The following is a 19,497-nucleotide window of genomic DNA, read 5'->3' on the forward strand; positions in this document are numbered from 1 at the left end:
ACGGAACTGACAACTTGGAATTCGAAACTCGGAAGTCGGAACTCAAAATGCGGAACCCAGAATTTGGAATGTGGAACTCGGAACATGGAATTCAGAAAGTGGAACATAGAATGCGGAATGCAGAACTCGGAACTCACAACTTGGAATTTGAAAATCGGAAGTTGGAACTCAGAATGTGGAACTTGGAATTTGGAATATGGAATGCGGAATTCAGAACTCGGAAGTCGGAATTCGGAACGCAGAATGTGGATTTTGGAATGTGGAATTCAAAATGTGGAATGCGGAATTCAGAACTTGGAATTTGGAACACAGAATTTGGAATGTGGAATGCAGAATGTGGAATTCAGAACTCGGAAGTTGGAATTTGGAATGTGGAATGTGGAATTCAGAATGTGGAATTCGAAATGTGGAATGTGGAATTCAGAACTTGGAACTCGGAATTCAGAATTTGGAATGTGGAATGTGGAACGCAGAACTCACAACTTGGAATTCAGAACTCCGGACTCAGAATGCGGAACACAGAAGTCGGAAGTCGGAATGTGGAACTCAGAACTCGGAATTTGGAACCCAGAATTTGGAACTCAGAACGTGGAATGTGGAACTTGGAATGTGGAACTCGGAACGAATTCAGAACTCAGAATTTGGAAGTCGGAACTCAGAATGTGGAACACGGAATTCAGAACACAGAATTCGGAATGTGGAACCCGGAACCCAGAATTTGGAACTTGGAACTCGGAATTTGGAACTCGGAACTCCGAATGCGGAACGCAGAATGTGGAACACGGAACTCAGAATTTGGAACGCGGAACACAGAATGTGGAATTCAGAACTCGAAAGTCGGAATTCGGAACGCGGAACTCAGAACTCGGAAGTCGGTACTCAGTATTCAGTACTCGGAATTTTGAATGCGGAGTGCGGAATGCGGAATTTGGAACGTGGAATGTGGAAGTCGGTATTCGGTACTCGGAATTTGGAATGTGGAATGCGGAACTTGGAACTTGGAATGAGGAACTCAGAACTCGGAATGCGGAACTTGGAATGCAGAACATGGAACTCTGAATTTGGAATGCGGAACTCAGAATTCGGAACTCACAACTTGGAACTCGGAACTGGGAATGCGGAACTCACATTCAGAACTCGGAATGCGGAACTCAGAATTTGGAATTTGGAACACGGAACTGGGAACTCAGAACTCTGAATTCGGAATGCGGAACCCAAAATTCAGAATTTGGAACTCACAACTTGGAACATGGAACTTGGAACCGGGAATGCAGAATTCAGAACTCAGAATGTGGAATGCGGAATTCGGAAAACAGAAAGCGGAATGCGGAACGCGGAAGTCGGAACCCGGAATTCTGAATTTGGAATTATGAATTCCAAAGTCGGAATTTGGAATTCGGAACCCGGAATTCGGAACGTGGAACTCATAACTTGGAATTCAGAACTCAGAATGTGGAACTCGGAATTTGGAATTCAGAACTTGGATCACGGAACTCAGAACTCTGAATTCGGAATGCAGAACCCGAAATTCAGAATTCGGAACTCGCAACTTGGAACATGGAACTCGGAATCGGGAACGCAGAACTCGGAACTTAGAACTTACGTTTATATTTATGTTTATTGGACTTCTATACCGCCCTTCTCCCGAAAGACTCAGGGTGGTGTACAGCCATATTAAAACACATATAGATTTACAAAATTTAAAAACAATTTAAAATCGAATATATAAAAAATTTGGCCCACAAATTAAAAAATAACATACACCCATTATAAAATTCATATTAGGCCAGCCTGGCTTGCTGGAACAGAAGGGTCTTCAGGGTGTGGCGAAAGGTACGCAGGTCGGGGATCATACGAACCTCTAGGGGCAGCTCATTCCAGAGGGCTGGTGCCCCCACAGAGAAGGCTCTCCCCCTGGGTGTCGCCAGTAAGCATTGTTTGGCCGACGGCACCCTGAGGAGCCCCTCTCTGTCAGAGCGTACTGGCCGGTGGGAAGCTATCGGTGGCAGAAGGCGGTCTCGTATATACTTCGGTCCTAAGCCATGGAGCGCTTTAAAGGTGGTGACCAACACCTTGAATCGCACTCGGAAGACCACCGGGAGCCAGTGCAGCTTGCGCAGGAGAGGTGTTATGTGGGTACGCCGAGTCGCCCCCATAATCACCCGCGTGGCCGCATTCTGGACCAGTTGGGAGCCTCCGAGTGTTCTTCAAGGGGAGCCCCATGTAGAGAGCGTTACAGTAGTCCAGACGTGACGTGACGAGGGCATGAGTGACCGTGCGCAGGACATCCCAGTCCAGAAAGGGACGCAACTGGCGTATCAGGCGAACCTGATAAAAAGCTCCCCTGGCCACGGCCGTCATATGATCTTCTAAAGACATCCAGGAGAACACCCAAGTTGCGAGCCCTCTCTGAGGGGGCCAAGATCTCATCCCCAATAGTCATATACCGGGACGCCGGAAACCACAGCTACTCGGTCTTAGAAGGGTTGAGTCTAAGCCTTCCCCATCCAGATCCGCACGGCCTCCAGGCACCGGGACATCACGTCAATGGCATCATTGGGATGGTCCGGGGTGGAGATGTACAGCTGAGTGTTGTCAGCATACTGGTGGAACTTCACCCCGAAACCACAGATGATCTTGCCCAAGGGCTTCACATAAATGTTGAACAGAAGGGGCGAGAGAACTGACCTTGCGGCACCCCACAAACAAGGCGCCTCGAGGTCGACCTCTGCCCCCCTGCCAACACAAACTGCTTACGGTCGGAGAGGAAGGAGAACCACCGCAGCACGGTGCCCCTCACTCCCAACCCCTCCAATCGTCACAGCATGATACCATGGTCAATGGTATCAAAAGCCACTGAGAAGTCTAATAGGACCAGGACAGAGGAACAACCCCTATCCCGAGCCCTCCAGAGATCATCAACTAATGCGACCAATACCGTTTCAGTGCTGTATCCCGGCCTGAAGCCTGACTGGAATGGATCTAGATAATCAGTGTCAGGATTTGGTGTTATCTCAAATAAACTTCATTCTCAAACGCAAAGTCTTTGATGAAACTTTTCTTTATTTAAGAATTAACTACGTCATTCCTGAACTCTTGGTGCAGCCAGAACTGGCATCTCCTTCCAAACTCCTCCCTTTCCGCTCTTTATTCCCCAATGTCTCATTGGCCATCGTACAGATCCATCTCTCCCTCCCAAGCCCTTTCCAGTCACAGGAATTCCCCCCTCCCTCTATCACCTAAGTAACGTTATCTACCAAGGAGCAGGAAACTAAGTGAAAGTTCATCTCAGCATTAAAGCAAGGCTTCTCTTTCTCTCATTCATGTCAGTGCTGGGGAAAATCATAAATTGGAATGCTGACATCCAGCCCCTCTCCCTTCATTTCTCCAACGCGACCTGCCCCAAAGGAAAAAAAAACACAACAAGTTAAGTATCATTATCCCCTCCTTGGGCGCGTCCCCCCCCTCCTGGCTTGCCCAGGTGGTCTGCATGGAATTTTGCTATAAGGCGGTCAGCTTGGATGTTTGAGCTCTTCACCCAGGAAGCCTCTGACAATGGGTAGCCCTTCCATTTAATTAAGTACTGGAGGCGCCCCCTGTGCCATCTTGAGTCAAGAATTCGCTGTACTTCGTAGTGAGTTTGGCTCCCAACCACCAGGGGCCCAGAGGGGTCACGTGGCGTCGGCCTTAAAGTAGACCCCACTACAGGCTTCAGAAGGCTACTATGGAAAATGAGGTGAATCTTTCCTAGGAGCCGGGGCAACTGCAGTTGTACTGTAACCGGGTTGATTATTTTTACTATAGGGAACGGTCCTATAAATTTTGGGCCCAATTTCTTGCTCAGGAGTCTAAGTCTCAAGTACTTGGTGGAAAGGTAGACCTTCTCTCCCAGTTGAAATGGTCTTTGGGGAGTTCGGTGCTTGTCTGCTTGTTTCTTATAGGATTGGGCCGCCTTGGCCAGCGCCCTCTTAACATTCTCCCAGGTTTCTCTCAACATTGCCATCCAGTCAGTCAAGCTGACTGAGGAAGGGGGCTCCCTTGGGTACTCTGGCATGGGGACAAAATCCATACCACTCACTACTTTGAACGGGGTTAACCCCGTGCTACTGTGGACAGCATTATTATACGCGACCTCCGCAAAAGATAGGAGGTCTGCCCAATTGGACTGCTGGTAGTCGACGTAGCATCTTAAATATTGTTCTATCATAGTGTTCAGTCTCTCCGCCCCTCCATTGGTGCTCGGGTGAAATGCTGAACTGAGCCCTTGGGATGACCCTATGGATCGTAGGAACTCCCTCCAGAACTTTGCTGTGAACTGGACTCCTCGATCAGAGATGATTCTTCTGCGGACTCCATGCAGGCAGTAGATGTGTTTCAGGAACAGTTTGGATAACTAGCGGGCTGAGGGCAGTCCGCTGCAAGGAATGAAGTGTGCCTGTTTGGAGAATAAGTCTATTACGGTCCAGATCACTGTATTTCCACTACTCCTCGGTAGGTCTACTATGAAGTTCATCGCAATCTCCTCCCATGGACTTGTCGGTTCAGCTACTGGTTGCAACAGTCCAGGAGGGCACCCTGGTCTTTTCTTCACCGTGGCACAAATGGTGCAACTTTTTACATAACTGTCTACGTCCTTTTTCATGTGGGGCCACCAGAACTGCCTTCATACTAGGTGCAGAGTCTTTAGGAACCCGAAGTGTCCGGCTGGTTTAACGTCGTGGCTCTTCTTGAGAATCAGGGTGCGTAAAATCTGTGGGACATAGAGCTTTGTCCCCTTCCATGCTAGGTCATCTCTTTTTGTCAAGCGATGTTGATTGTCTCGGAACCAGGGGTCTGTCACTGTTTCATTTTTTAGTCTTGCAGTTAAGTCACTTGCAGGTTGGCCCTGCTGGTCACGTCGTTGCCGTCTGGTGATCACCTGACCCGCTGCTTGGGTGGAGGGGATGATGGCATTCACTACCTGCTCCCGCTCACTGTTGTATTGAGGCATCCGGGAGAGGACGTCAGCCAGGAAATTCCTCCCGCCTGGGATGTGCTTAAGCTCGAAGTTGAAACGATTGAAGTATTGAGCCCACCGGACTTGCCTGGGCGACAATTTCCATGGGGTTTTGAGGGCCTCCAGGTTTTTATGATCAGCCCAGACTTCGAACGGTTTCTGGCCTCCCTCTAGTAGGTGCCGCCAGGTCAACAATGCCCATCTCACCGCGAATGCTTCCTTCTCCCACGCCACCCATCGCCTCTCTGTGTTGGTGAGTTTACGGGAGGTGTAGGCGCAAGGTTGTAGATTACCCTGGCTGTTCTTTTGGAGCAGCACGGCCCCCACTGCCACATCACTTGTGTCTGCTTGGATGACGAAGGGCTATTCAGGGTCAGGGTGTTTTAAAACAGATTCTTTTACAAACATCCCTTTTAGCGTTTCGAATGCCCGTTGGCAGGTCAGATCCCACTGTAGGGGTTGTCCCGGGTGGGGTTTCGTCATCGGGCTTCCTGTCTTTAGGAGGTCCGTCAAAGGTTTGGCAATTCTCGCGAACGAGGGGATGAATTGTCTGTAGAAGTTTGTGAACCCTAGGAAACTTTGCAGTTGTCTGCGGGTGCGAGGGGGTTGCCATTGTAGAACTGATTGGACTTTGGCTGGGTCCATCTCTATCCCCTCGTTTGATACTCGGTAGCCTAGGTAGTCTAGCTGTGATTGGTGGAAGTCGCATTTTGACAGTTTGACATACAGGTTTGCCCTCAGCAGTTTTTCCAGTACTTGGCGGACGAGGGGTATGTGTTCGTCTATGGTCTCTGTGTAGATGAGAATATCGTCCAGGTAGATGAGGATCCTTTGTAAAGGTGCTCATGTAGGACTTCATTTATCAACTGCATGAACACTGCCGGGGCTCCTTGCAGTCCAAAGGGCATTACCTTGAACTGGAAACTCCCCAGGGGGCAGTTGAATGCTGTTTTCCATTCATCTCCTGCCTTGATGCGTATTCGGTAATAAGCTTCTCGAAGGTCTAGTTTGGTGAAAACTTTTCCTTTAGCTAGGTGGGCTAGCACGTCCTTCATGAGGGGGAGGGGATATAAGTTGTGTACGCAAACGGCGCTGATATCTCGAAAATCAATCACCAGTCTCATAGAGCCATCCTTTTTCTCTTTAAAAAGGACCGGTGCCGCTACCCTTGATTTTACTGGCTCAATGAATCCCCTTTGTAAATTCTTGTCTATATAGTTCCGCATTTCCTGCATTTCACGGGGCGTCATGGCATACAGATTAGGTTTGGGCACTTTCGCTCCTGGGATAATCTCGATGGCACAATCGGTCTCGCGGTGGGGGGGGGGGTAGAATGTCACACTCGGCCTCGCTGAATACCTCTGCAAGGTCTTGGTACTCCCCTGGGATCTGATCTGTATCACAAGCGCTATCGGGTGCGGCTGTCAGTTGCTTCGCTGTACCTTCTGGGAGGGGCCCTTGTGTTGGTATTTTCTTCTGCAGTGGCGGGCGGCTTTGGGGTCTCTGCGTGTGGGGGAATTCTCCTGGTCGGGGGGGTAGAGGTTGGGGGCCCTTTGCTATCCTCAGCCTGCGGGTCCCCTCTTGCCACCAAATGATTGGGCCCCATTTGTCCAGCCACGAGAGTCCCAATATGACTGGGTCTGTCATCTTGGGGGCTATTATGAACCAGATCGTTTCCCAGTGATCTGCTAGTTCCAGCCTCATGGGTTCAGTCAAGTGTGTGGCGTAAGTTCCCCCCACTAGGGACCCATCAACTTGCTCAAAACGAATTGGTTGGTTGAGCTTTTTAGCTCGGATCCCCAATTTTAGAACTGTAGGTAGGTTAATTAGGCACCTTGTGCTGCCAGAGTCTATTAGGGCTTGGAAAGTCCCTTGGGTCCCTGTTTTGGGGGCTGTTAGGCGTTTGGGGAAAAGGAAAGGATGGACGGGTCCACTCAACATTGGGTCGTCCTTGCCTTCGTCCTCGGTGTCATAGGGTTCGGGGGACTGATCTCCCTCATCTGGGATTCCTCGTTTCGGTCAGGTGAGCGAAAAACTCCGGGCTTTGGGGAGCTTTCCGTGGCACGTGGCTGGCGCGTTTGGGCCCTCGTTCCAGTCGTGCTTTGGGTGGTGGAGCTGGTCCCAGTCTAGGGGTTCCACACCTTGCTGCTAGGTGGCCAATTCCTCCACATCTGTAGCACCTCAGTGGGTTCCGTGGGGCGGCTGGCCTCTGGGTGGGCTGTGATGTTGGGGTTTCTCTTCTGTTGGGTGGCCCCTGGTCCAGTTGGCCTCTCTCCTTTCTATCTGGGAGTCGATTTGTGCTCTGATGATGTCTCCGTCAGATAACAAAACATCTGCAAGCAGCAGTCAAGCTCAGAGAGCACCAAGGAGGCCAACAGTTCAACCTTGAGTGTCAGTGCTAACAGACTACCCAAAATAGGGTTAATATCTTCATAAATGATTTAAATGAGGGAATAAAGGGGGAACTCACCAAATTTGCAGATAAGACCAAGCTGGGGGGAATAGCCAACACTTTAGATTCAATATCCAGAAATTCCCGACAGACTTGAGCACTGTGCCCTATCCAACAAAATGGAATTCAGTGTTGACAAAAGTGAGGTCTTAACACTTAGGTAAGTGTAAGTAAGGTTCTACATTTAGGCAAGAAAAACCAATTGCACATGTGCAGAACAGGTGGTAACGGAGTAGTAACTACAAGAGGGATCTTGGAGTCCTAGTGGACAATCGTTTAAATGTTCCAGCTGTCAAAAAAAGCCAACACAGTTCCAGGATGCATGATTCCACCGCACACAAGGCGGCAGGGAGAAGTTGCAGCTCACCTGCTTGGGCCCAGACCGGGCCGGTTTGGCACAGCCTCTCTACATGGGACCTGCGGCTTGGGAAACGGTCGTTGGAGGCCCCATCCGGAAAGGGCCCTGGACAGGAAGGGGCATCCAAACCAGCCCTCATCCTCATCTCCTTCCCCTCTCTCCCTCCTCGGCGGGCCGTTGGCTCCGCACACGGGAATCCCGATGGAAGTCCCGAACCCTCTCCCCTCCCTCGGGCCGGGCGCTGCAGGCAGTCGGGAGCTCCGAAGCTGCCGAGGGCCTCCTGCTGGCAGAGGCGAGGGGGCGGCGGCGCTCGATCCCCGGACGGGGCTGGGCAGCACCGGAGCCCCGTTCCTGCCCGGACGGCGCATTCCGTTCCGCTCCGAAACCGCTGCAGGTGCCGGCGGGGCGGCAGCGGTTTGCCTCTCTCCGCCTCCCTGCTCGGGCCCCGCTCGGACGTTTCCTCCCTCGGCCTTGGCCGGGGACGGAGCTGGGCCGGCGGGAGGGAGGAACAGCGATGGAGGAAACGGGGGGCGGCCGCCTCGCCCGTCTCCCCGCCGGCTCGGAGCCGGGCGGCGGCAGTAACAAGGTCGCTCCTCCTGGCGGGACGCCCCGCGGCCGCCTTTGAAGTCGGAGGAGGGGGGCGAGGCGTCTGGCCTTCCCCCTCTCCTCCTCCCCCCGCCGCTCCCGGCCTCCGCAGACAGACGGGCAGCCGCGGACAAGCCCGGAGCTGAATTTCGCTGAGGCGGCTAGCAGGACGCCCGACCCGAGGTAGGCTCGCTCGGTCTGTGGCCCGCAGCCAACATGCAAAAGCAACGGGGTGGGAAGGGGCTCCGAGAGGGCGTCGAAAGGGCCCCTCCCGGCTGGCTGGCGGGGCGCCGTCTGGCCCGGCACAGGGCGTTCTGAGGCTGCGGTTACGTAACCCGCGGGTTGGAGGCTCCAGCCGAGCGGCGGGTCAGCGCCTCCTTCGCCCGCGGGGCGCTCCGGCTGAGGGGGGCTGGTTGGCGTCCCCCCCCCCCCACACACACACTGCCCGGCGATCTGCTGCTCAGGCTGAGGAAGGGGGGCTCCTCCTCGAGGGCACCAAAGCGCCCGGCACACAGCACCCCTTTGCTCCTCACGCCCAAGGTGGCAATTACGGCCACAGCGCCCTGTGAGGTTGCAGGTTGGCTAAGAGCTCAGCTGTGTGGCGGAGCAGACTCGAACCCAGGACTCCCAGTTGTACGCAGTCTCACGGCTGCGCTGGACAGGGTTGAGTAGGTGCGCTCATCGGTGACAAGTGCACAAGTGGGTTGCTCGCCTCTCGGCCGTCCCTTTTTCACCAAGTAGGAGCATTCAGGTCCCAACTTAAATAGCCATTTTTAAAGATATCGGACTTGACTATAAGGTGTAATTAACTAAGTAAAAGTTTTATATTCTCCCCTAAAAAACAGCAACTGTGTTAAGTCTGCACAAGATGTTCCTGTAGTCTGCAACTTTTTTCCTCTGGTAATCCATTCCTACTCCCGCACCATTCCAAGGGTGTTCATCCCGAATTGTATAGCTATAGCAGTTAGCTAAACTACAATTAGCTACAATTATCTACACAATTTGGGATGAACACCCTTGGAAGGGTGTGGGAATAGGAATGGATTACCAGAGGAAAAAAGTTGCAGACTACAGGAACCAGGAGCTCCACTCAGGTGACCCTGAGGACACAGGTAAACTCCCAACGACCCTCTAAAAGGATGCAAATGGCCAGCTATCTGCAAGGAATATACCGTATTTTTCAGAGTATAAGATGCACCGGAGGATAACACGCACCTACCTTTTTTGGTTTTTTTATAAAAAGTTGTTTTTAATTTTTTAGACACACATACAAACATACAATGTATTTTCTTTGAACAGAGTATTTGGCCAGTTCACAAATTTAAACAGTGTTTAGTCATTTCAATTAAATTTACAATTTCTATATTTCCTTTTTGCCATATTTATTCCTCATCTATTTTTTTAAAAAAACCAATATTACTCTTCATCCTCATCTCTAATCTTAATCAAATTCAATTTTTCCCTTCTATTATACCCCTTCCCATTGTCATCTATTTTTATATCCATCCTCACATTGGTTAATTATGTAATATTACAGTTGTTTAATACAAATTCAACATTTTAATATAAATCAATTAGTTATATAACTATCTTTTTTTGTATATTAATCAATATGAACATGAATATTCCAATTATTTCCATGCAATCCAATTTCTTACAAATCAATTAATTATATTTACCAATAATAATAAACCAAATTATTTTCCCCATATATTCCTCCAAACCACAACTTAACCATTTCTGCTTTCAACACAATATACAATTAATAGTATCTCAATTATTACAATTCCCTAGTTAAATAGAGCTTTCCTCTTATGTTACTCATTTTCACATCTTAAACTCTCCCAATAACCCAAATAGTTTTGCCCATATAATCCTCCAAATGACAACTTAATCATTTCTACTTTCATCACAATATATAATTAAAAATATTTCAATTGTTACAATTTCCCTAATTAAATTTAAAAATGTTCTAGCGGTTATCCAAGTTACAATTTAATCCTTTTTACTTTCACCACCATATACCATTAAAGGTATTTCAATTGTTACAGTTTATACTTACTCATATTTCTAAAAAAAATTAAAAAAGAAAAACTTATCATTGTCTAGATTTCAAAAATACAAAGACAAATATTCCAATTATTATTCATTTCATTTTTACAATCATGATTTCCCATTTATTTTTTACTACTATTCATATTTAAATTCTAAATATGTATAACATCTTTCTCTTTCATTTCTTTTTCTCCCCATTTTTATTTTTGCCTTTTTCTTTCTCCTTTTTTTCTTTTGTGTTTTAAAATCTTGAACTCTCCTCTTTTGCCCTAAATTTCCCATTGTTTGCACCTATCTTTTTTAGTGAGAAAAAAGAAGAAAAAGAAATCTGCCTCTGCCTAATTTTTCCTTGCAGCAAACAGCAAACAACCTGCTTTACTTTCAGTTTCATTTTCAACATAACCTGATTAGCACAAGGGCGAAAAAATCTGCTCCAGCACTCTTTGGAGCAAGCAGAAGAACCCTGTGCAAAACAGCTGAGAGCAAACCAGCTGAGAGTGGGGAGGCCAATCTAATCAACTTGTGCTAATTAGCCTATGCTGAAGCTGAAAGGAGCTGCTTTTTCTTGCTGTTTGCTTGCAAGTAGGTAACTGCTGCGAGGCACAGGCCAAAGGGTGTGGGCCAGTGGGTGGGCATATTTTTCGGTGTATAAGACGCACCTAAATTTTCACCCCCTTTTAGGGAGGAAAAAGGTGCATCTTATACTCTGAAAAATACGGTAAAGCCTTCCATTCCCCACCATCCAGTCAGGGCTGAAGAAACTTCTTAGATGAGAAATATCTTCAAAAAAACAAGGAAGTCCAGTTGCCTCCTGAAAAAGCACCTTTGGGATTCCTTCAAAGTATTTATGGGAGGGGGGAATGGATTTTCTGAGAATGCCCTTGAATCCCCTCCTACCCCATGCCTTTTGCCCCCACCCCCACCTCCACCCCCTGGCCAGCCTCTGTGTGGGGGAGAATGTGCTGCCCCAGATCTACAGTGGCTGGAGGAGGGGCAGAATATGAATTGGCCCAATTTCAGAATGTCGTCCTGGACCCCTTCAGTACAGGAGTTTCAGCAGGACTCAGAGGCTGCTCCATTAAATGGGCAAAGCTCCACCAGGATCGCCCACCGCTGGTCAGGCCTCCTGGGAAAAGAAAGGCTGATCATGAGGTGTTGCTTTTCCCTGGCTCAAGAACTCCTCCAGGACAGATGCAGGCAAATCTCCTCCCTATGGCTGGCCATGGAGGAGGCGGGTCTGGGTCACATTGCCCCAGGTTTTTCGCTGGCAGCCAATCCAGACCACAGACCAAATTTGCACAATTTGGAATGTGTAGAGTCTTTTTGCTACTGTTGGCGACAGCCAGAGATGAGCAGAATTTTAGGAAGTTCAGTCTCTTGGCAGCCAGAAGTGGCGGGGTGGGGGTGAGAGGAGGTGGTGAGAGGAGAAGACATGAGTAAATCTTTGATTTTGGGCTGCACAAGGTCGATGTATGGAAGCATGTTGGGCTGTCCTCCTTTTAAAGAGTATATTTATACAAAAGTAAGCCGATAATGTTCAGCACAGCCGATTCAGTTTTAGTTAAGTGTCTCTGGAAAGGATTTGGGAGTTTGTTAAAGTACTTAACAAATGGAGAGTAAACCAGGGGTGAAATGCTCCCAGTTCGGACCAGATCACCCGATCTGGTAGCGATGGAGGCGGGTGGTTTAGAGAACTGGTAGCAAAAGTCCCCCCCCCCCCACGCACATATGCCCAGTTGAGCCGCACAATCATCAGAGGCTTTTTTTTTTAACTTTTAAAAGCATTTTTTCCAGAACTTTGGCCGAAAAAATGCTTTTAAAAGTAAAAAAAAAAAGCCTCTGATGATCGCACAGCTCGTCAAAGACATTTAAAAGAAAAAAACGGAGACCGCCTTCTACCGCATAACTCCCAATGACCGGTAAGATCCCACAGAGTTGGTCTCCTCCGGGTCCCGTCAGCTAAACAGTGCTGGCTGGCGGGCCCGCGGGGAAGGGCCTTCTCTGTGGCTGCCCCAGCTCTCTGGAATCAGTTACCTCCTGAGGTCCGGACCATCCCCACCCTATTGGCCTTCTGAAAAGCGGTGAAGACCTGGCTTTTCCAGCAGGCCTGGGGCCGTTGATCTCGCTCTTGCAATCCAGCGAGATCTGGCCATGAATGGTGTGAATGAGTTTTAATGTTTTTAATGTTTTTAATTTTTAAATGTTTTTTATAATGATTTTAAATGCATTGTGAACCACCCTGAGTCTTCGGAGAGGGGCGGCATACTAAATAAATAAATAATAATAATAATTAATAAATAAACCAGGTCATGGTTGTCGCAAAGGTGGTTTTAGTGGTTTCAAAAAGGAATCCACACCAATTTGCACCACTCAGGTGACCCTGATTGGCACAGATAAATCTTCAGGTGACCTTAACAACCTATTAAAAGGATGCAAATGACCAGCTGTCTGCAAGGAGTATAAATCCTTCCATTTCCCACAATCCAGTCAGAGCTGAAGAAGCTTCTTGGATGAGAAGAGAAACGTCTTCCAAGGAAAACCAGAAAGTCCAGTTGCCTTGGGAAAGCACCTTTTCGACCGTTAAGGAAGGGCACTTTGCAAAATGCCTCTTTGGAATCCTTTGTGTAGCTTTGCTCATTACACTACACATCATACCTTTTAAAAAAATATTGATTTACAATATTTACATGACCCACCCATCCTAAAACCAGAACTCTAGACAGCTTGCAACCACAGGATAAAACAATGTCATACAAAAAGTAAAAGCGAAAGCAGTAAAACCCGAAACGGAAAAAAGTGACATCATCACCAGCCCTCCCAATACAACTCAGTTCTTCTCCAACCCCTCAGATTCACCCCCTCCTCACATTTGGGGGGAAAGCCAGCTTTTTACCACTTTCCGGAAGGGTAGAGAGGACCTGTGGATCCCAAGGTGGGGTGGGTATTTCCCAGGACAGGAGTCGTGGTAAGATATAGCCACATTTTTATGTATTAAATAAGCCACATACACCACATTTTTATGTATTAACATTTCTGTCCCATTTCCTGTTACAAATCATCTTTGGGGTGACTAATAGCACTAACATAAAATTATAATCAGACATGAAAAATGAGTTAGAATAACCAATAAAAATTAAGTAGCAGTCCAGTGAAACCTTATTTCAGTCTTGCCTACTAGTAAAAGGAAGAGGAAGAAGAATGTGGCCTGAACACTCTGCCAGCAAAAATGGGCTCCCGAGCTCCGTTTTTGGCTGCGATGGCTTCCTGCAACCCTCTGCCGCGAAAACGGAGCTCCATAGGGTCGCAGTGGGACAATCCTTTGTTGTTTCCAGGGTGGCCCCGTGGGCCAGATCTAAGCATCCCCCAGGCCTTGAGTTTGACACCCCTGTTCTATAATGATCAGGTTTTGCTACTTGCTTTATTAGGATGAGGAGAGTCAAACACAGCTGGGACCACCAAGTTCCTCATGGCTGTTCCCACCTCAAGAGGACTCTTGTGCTTGCATTGTTCGTGCTGAACGCTGCTCTGACATTCTCACAGGTGAACATTTTCTTCTCGGTGATTTCATGCACAAGTTCTCTTTCATTTGTCTTTCATGCACAAGTCCTTCCACCTCCTTTTTTGTTCTGTATTCCTTGAGAAAGGTTTATTTGTTAATTTTCAATGATTGAACTTTGTTGCATTTTCAGTTGTCCCAGAGTCTGAATAGTCGAAAAGTATTCCACACTCGGCCCCTTGTCTGTAAATTGCTCTCCCATTTTCAGCTTTCCAATAATGGACCTGGGAGCTGAGACTGGTCAAAGGACAGCCCCACTGTTGTGGGCAGGGCTACTTCACATTTTCATCCACATTTGGGAAGGGAAAGGAACACAATTCCTGCCCACTGCAGCGGGAAGAGCAATTTTTTTTATGCCTTCATTCACTCAGCTTTGACACAAATTAAAGTCCAGGGGAAAAGACTGTGGAAACAAACCTTAGGGAGAGCAAGGATTGGTCAGGATTGAAATGCCAAATTGCAGGCAGCAGAAATAGCCTGCAGTACTAACCACTGTGCCACCACAGCTGATAGATAGATAGATAGATAGATAGATAGATAGATAGATAGATGATAGATAGATAGTGTTGTGGCCCGTCAGCAACCTGTGCAGCTAGTAGCTGATTCCGACAGCAAGGAGGCTGGTGTGGTGCTGCGTCAGCAGCCTGTGCAGCTGGCACTAGAGTCGGACAATGAGGAGGCTGGAGAAGATGTGGTGCCAGAGGCGGGGATTCAGCCAGGGCCTTCAGAACCTCCAGAAGCTCCCATAAGTGAAGAGGAAGAAGAGGAGCCTCTTCTCGATGCATAGGCGCGCAGAGCTGTCAAAAGGCAGGAGTGGCTCCTCAGGAGGAGGTCTCCTCGAGAGTAATGCTTGGGGCTAATTGGCCACTCCCTTAGCCTATTTAAGGAAGGACGACGACTGAGGCAATTTGCAGGGAACAACTTCATTCAATCTCCTTCGCGTCTTGATCTTAGTTCTCTGCAAATTGCTTCTGGGCTTTCTGCTAATCATAGTAAGATTACGATTATTTATTCTTTGGATTCTTGTAGGCTGTTAAGAAAGTTAATTAACAGCCTTTGTTTGAAAAAGACTGATTTAATTTAGTAAACTAAGGTTTGTACAGACTTTGTGTGTGCTGCGTTCTTTGGGGTCCGTAGCTGGGGCAGGACAGATAGGTGGGTGGGTGGGTGGGTGGATGAGAGAGAGAGAGAGAGAGAGAGAGTAGCAATATCACTTATATGCAGCTTCACAGTGCTTTACAGCCCTCTCTAAATGATTTACAGAGTCAGCATATTGCTCCCAACAATCTGGATCCCTCATTTTACCCACCTTGGAAGGATGAGTCAACCTTAAACTGGTCAGGATTGAACTGCCAAATTGCAGGCAGCTGGTAGGCAGCAGAAATAGCCTGCAGTACTGCATTCTAACCACTGTGCTACTGCAGCCCTTCAGATCCCTGAAGGTCCCCTTATGGGAAGCCTTTGGAGGCGAATCATGCAAGAATGGAAGGCAGTAGCAGGAAGGCAGATCCCACTGGATAGAAAAAATCTTAGCATGAAGAGCAATTGCGTGTGTGTGTGTGTGTGTGTATGTCTTTCCTGTGTTGTGTTCAAGTGGAGGCTGAACAGCCCCCTACCTGGGTGTTTGAATTCAAGTTTCCTAAGCTAAGCAGAGGAGCAAAGGGGTTCCGTTCTTGGCCAGTCCAAATTCATCCAAGGGGTGCCTGGATGTTTTGGGAACTTTGAGGTGCTTTGGCTGGTAACTTTCCATACTCCAGGCAAACGACCTTGAAGTTACCACGAGCTGGTCCCATGATGATCTCCTTGTCTTCAGTGGTCATCCACCTCCCTAGTCCCCACACAAGTATGCATACAGGTTTATTGCTGCCTCCCCTCCCCAGCCCTTTGATGGCAGGATGCCAGCACGGCGCCAAGCCTAAGATGCTGGATGTGATGTCAGTTATACTAGACTTAATGCTTGGTAATAGAGATGAAATGATAGAAGGGGTTGAGGATGCAGGAATTTTGGGGAACATGATCACATGATACTAGAATTCAACATAATGCAGCACAAGTAATCGAACAAAGTCAAATGTGTGTTTTAGACTTTAAGACAGCTGACTTCAACAAACTTAGAAAGACTTTAAGAAGGATTCCATGGGGACTTCTGGTTGATGTTGTGGTGAGAACGGCTGGAAAATATCGGAGCTCTGCTGGGCTCCATGAAATGCAGCTGGCAAGTGCTTGCTGGGAGATCCTACAGGGTTAAGCTGCACTGGAGGGGTGGTGAAGAAAGGAGAGGCGCTTCGTCAATCACAAGGAAACTACAATTTCCTTGTTGATCTGAAGAAAGCTCTCCTGAATGGCAGCAGGGACAATGGCCATTTTTGGTCAGTCACAAGCTAGGACAACTGGGACACTAAGATCTTGTGCTGGAGCGGTGTGTGGCTAGAACAGTGAAACTGGGTGAGAAAATTTCCAACTGTTACCTTAGAGAGTTAACCTAAATTAAAAGTTCCAAAAAATGATATCCAAATGTTAAAAAGGCAATTGGATTTATGGAGAAAAGATTAAAGACTAAAAACTAAAGAGGAAGATTCAAGATTCAAGATTTAGAAGTAAAAGAAAAACCTAAAGGATTAGAAGTTGAAAGATAAAAATCCTGTATATGCAATTATTATATATATTATATATTATTACTGTGAGCACTGTGTGAAAAATATGTTAACCCAGTCATTACACTGTCCACAAAAAAATGTTGATTGTTAAAGAAAAACTGTAAATAAAACATATACAAAAGAAGGAGGAGGAGGAGGAGGTGGAGGAGGAGGAGGAGGATTCCACGGATGGAAATCTTAAAGGGGCAAACACTTGGGAAACTCTGAAAAATGAGATTATAAAAGCCCAATCTCACACAATAGTACCAAGAAGAAAAACAAGAGCCCCAAGATGAAACCAGCAGGGTTGTATAAAAACACTCTGATCAACTGAAAGACCAAAGAAGTCAAGTATAAAAAGCGGAAAGAGGGACACATATAACTAAAACAGAACACCAGCAAATAGCCCAAATCTGTAAGGATGAAGTCAGGAAGCTAAGGCTCAGAAATTGCAACCAACGCCAAAATCAATTTTAAAAGTCTCTTTCATTATGTAAAAAACAAGAAATAATTAGGGAAAGTGCATGTAAAAGATGAAAGAAATGGTAGACATTCATTCTGCAAGACCAGAAACAGATTTCAATAGCATGAAAACCAAATAAACATTTCTTAATGCTAAGAACTGATGCTTTAAGCCTGTCTTTGGCTTTCCTGAAAATATAATAAACATTTCTGAATATGTTTATCTGGATGAAGTTCTTCTTTTAGAAGATATTTGGGAACAAACAAATATTTCAGAGTTACAAGAGCTGGAGAAGAAAAAACAACTTACTTTGGGTGTTGACGTAATATTTATAATACATGTCAAGATTGTGGTTTGCAAGTGCGTCAGTTCAGTTCTTCTCTGGGGTTGTCTTGGGCCAGGTTGAGATCCAGCCCTTCCAAGAACCATTTAACTCAGCCATCAACCATCTGGAGCCTGCAGAGGCTCTTGCCTCCCCTCCTTGCAGACCCAGGGCACCCGGTTAACAGAGGCTGTTGCCTCAGAGGAATCGTTTTATCTACTTTCACAATTTATGCAGCCTTGCAAGTGGAGACCTGGGAGAGTGGATTTCAGGGAGCCAAAGCGCTCTGCAGAGTTGAGAATTTCACCTCCAAAGTCTGGAAATTCACACAGAAAATCACTGCAAGAGCTGCTTAAGAAGACATCGCCCACACAGATGGAAGCTTGAATAACACTTATTCCTCTATCGGGCGATTCCAGGAACAGCCACTTGGTGAGTAGTTAGTATTGAAGAACTCTCTTAGGAGATTCGAAATTCCCAGGATTCTGCACATAAAGCCATAATCTAGTAATGGATATAAAAACTGAAAGTTATGGATGCTACTCCATTTTTTGTAGATTTCTTTTATCCTGCCTTTACTATTTTTATAAAACAAAACCTTCCTTCTGTTTTCTCACAACAACCATCCTGTGAGGAAGGTTGGGGTGAGGCAGAGTGACTGGTGCAAAGTCACCCAGCCAACTTTCATGCCCAAGGTGGGACTAGAACTCACTGTCTCCTGGTTTCTACCTGGTGTCTTCACCACTAGACCAAATTGGCCCTATATTCCCATATATTCTCATGTTATGCCACATTTTCATCAAGAATGCCTTTGAAGGTAGAGAAACAAGCCCTGAGGGCATCTGATTTTCCTCTCTTGTAAGCAGTTTTTTTTTTTTTAAATTAGCTGATCTTCCAATCTGTTTGGTGTTGATAGAATGAAGGGGGGGGTGGAGTATTGCAGGCAGTAAGGAAAAAAACAAGAGTAACCTAACCCATTGGGGCCAAAGTCTCACTGAAATAAAACCAGGTTTCTAGAATGTCACCAAATGTGGGGACCTTACCCAGGAGGGGCACTGCATACTCATTATAAATTATATCTAATACTTGGTTATAATTTTTCCAAAAACTCATATCTATAAATATATTTTATTTTAAACTGATCGTGCATGTCTAGGAATGAAGAAATATTTATATCGAATACTGAATTCACAAAAGAATGCAAATAACCAGCTGTCTGCAAGGAGTATAAATCCCTCCATTCCCCATCATCCACTCAGAGCTGAAGAAGCTTCTTGGATGAGAAACGAAACGTCTTCAAAGGAAAACCAGAAAGTCCAGTTGCCTCTTGAAAAAAACCACCTTTCGGACAACCAAGGTCTGATTGTTGGATTGCTGGATGACTGAGAATCTCCATAGACATTGAATTCGACAAGCAAGTTCTTACAACCAGTGTTACTGGATAAATTTATGAAATTCCAAAATCCTTAGAACAGAGATTAATCAATCTTAAAGAACAATATATCTAAAATCTTTTCTCAATCTTGGCAACTTTAAGATGTCTGGATTTCAACTCCCAAAATTCCCCAGCAGCACACTTTTTTTTAAATTATATTTTTTATTTATAACACAACACAATATAACAAACACAAAACACATAGTATATGTTCCCTTTTTACAACTGTTTTGTAACAGTAATCTTCTAATATTTACATTTCCCCCCCAATTCATCTTATACGAAAGGTTCCTGATGGAGCTTGGGCCATTTCCTGAGACTCTGGCTCACAACTCGACTGAGGACCTGGTGGTCGCCTGGGACAGGGTGGCTACTGGGGCCTTGGACCGCGTTGTGCCTTTGCGGCCTCTGACCCGATGCCGATCTCATCTAGCTCCTTGGTTTTCCGAGGAGCTGAGAGAGATGAAGCGTCGGAAAAGACGCCTGGAGAGCGATTGGAGGACAAACCGATCTGAATCTGACTGAACACAGGTGAGATCTTATATTAAGACCTACCTAGTGGCGATAAGAGCGGTGAAGTCTACTTCTCCGCTCTTATTGCATCTGCAGAGAACCTCCCAGCTGCGCTGTTTAGGGTGA

The 19,497-nt window shown here is 46.7% G+C and overlaps 1 protein-coding gene across 7 annotated transcripts in view; it reads left to right on the forward strand.

Moving 5' to 3' along the window:
- Positions 1-19,497, forward strand: part of ADAMTSL2 (ADAMTS like 2) — a 178,887-nt gene that overhangs the window by 53,269 nt on the left and 106,121 nt on the right. For 2 of the 7 annotated variants that reach the window (XM_087879688.1, XM_087879690.1), the window contains exons 1-2: positions 8,069-8,574; positions 13,872-13,986. In XM_087879688.1, coding sequence (XP_087735814.1) covers positions 13,873-13,986 — 114 coding nt within the window. In that variant the 5' untranslated portion in view covers positions 8,069-8,574; position 13,872. Of the gene's footprint in view, positions 1-7,770; positions 8,575-13,871; positions 13,987-19,497 lie in introns of those variants that run through there. The other 5 variants (XM_087879686.1, XM_087879687.1, XM_087879692.1 and 2 more) reach the window with 3 other exon arrangements.

This window comes from Pantherophis guttatus, chromosome 16 (assembly GCF_059756535.1).
Source record: "Pantherophis guttatus breed Tessera chromosome 16, ASM5975653v1, whole genome shotgun sequence".
Lineage (NCBI taxonomy): Eukaryota > Metazoa > Chordata > Lepidosauria > Squamata > Colubridae > Pantherophis > Pantherophis guttatus.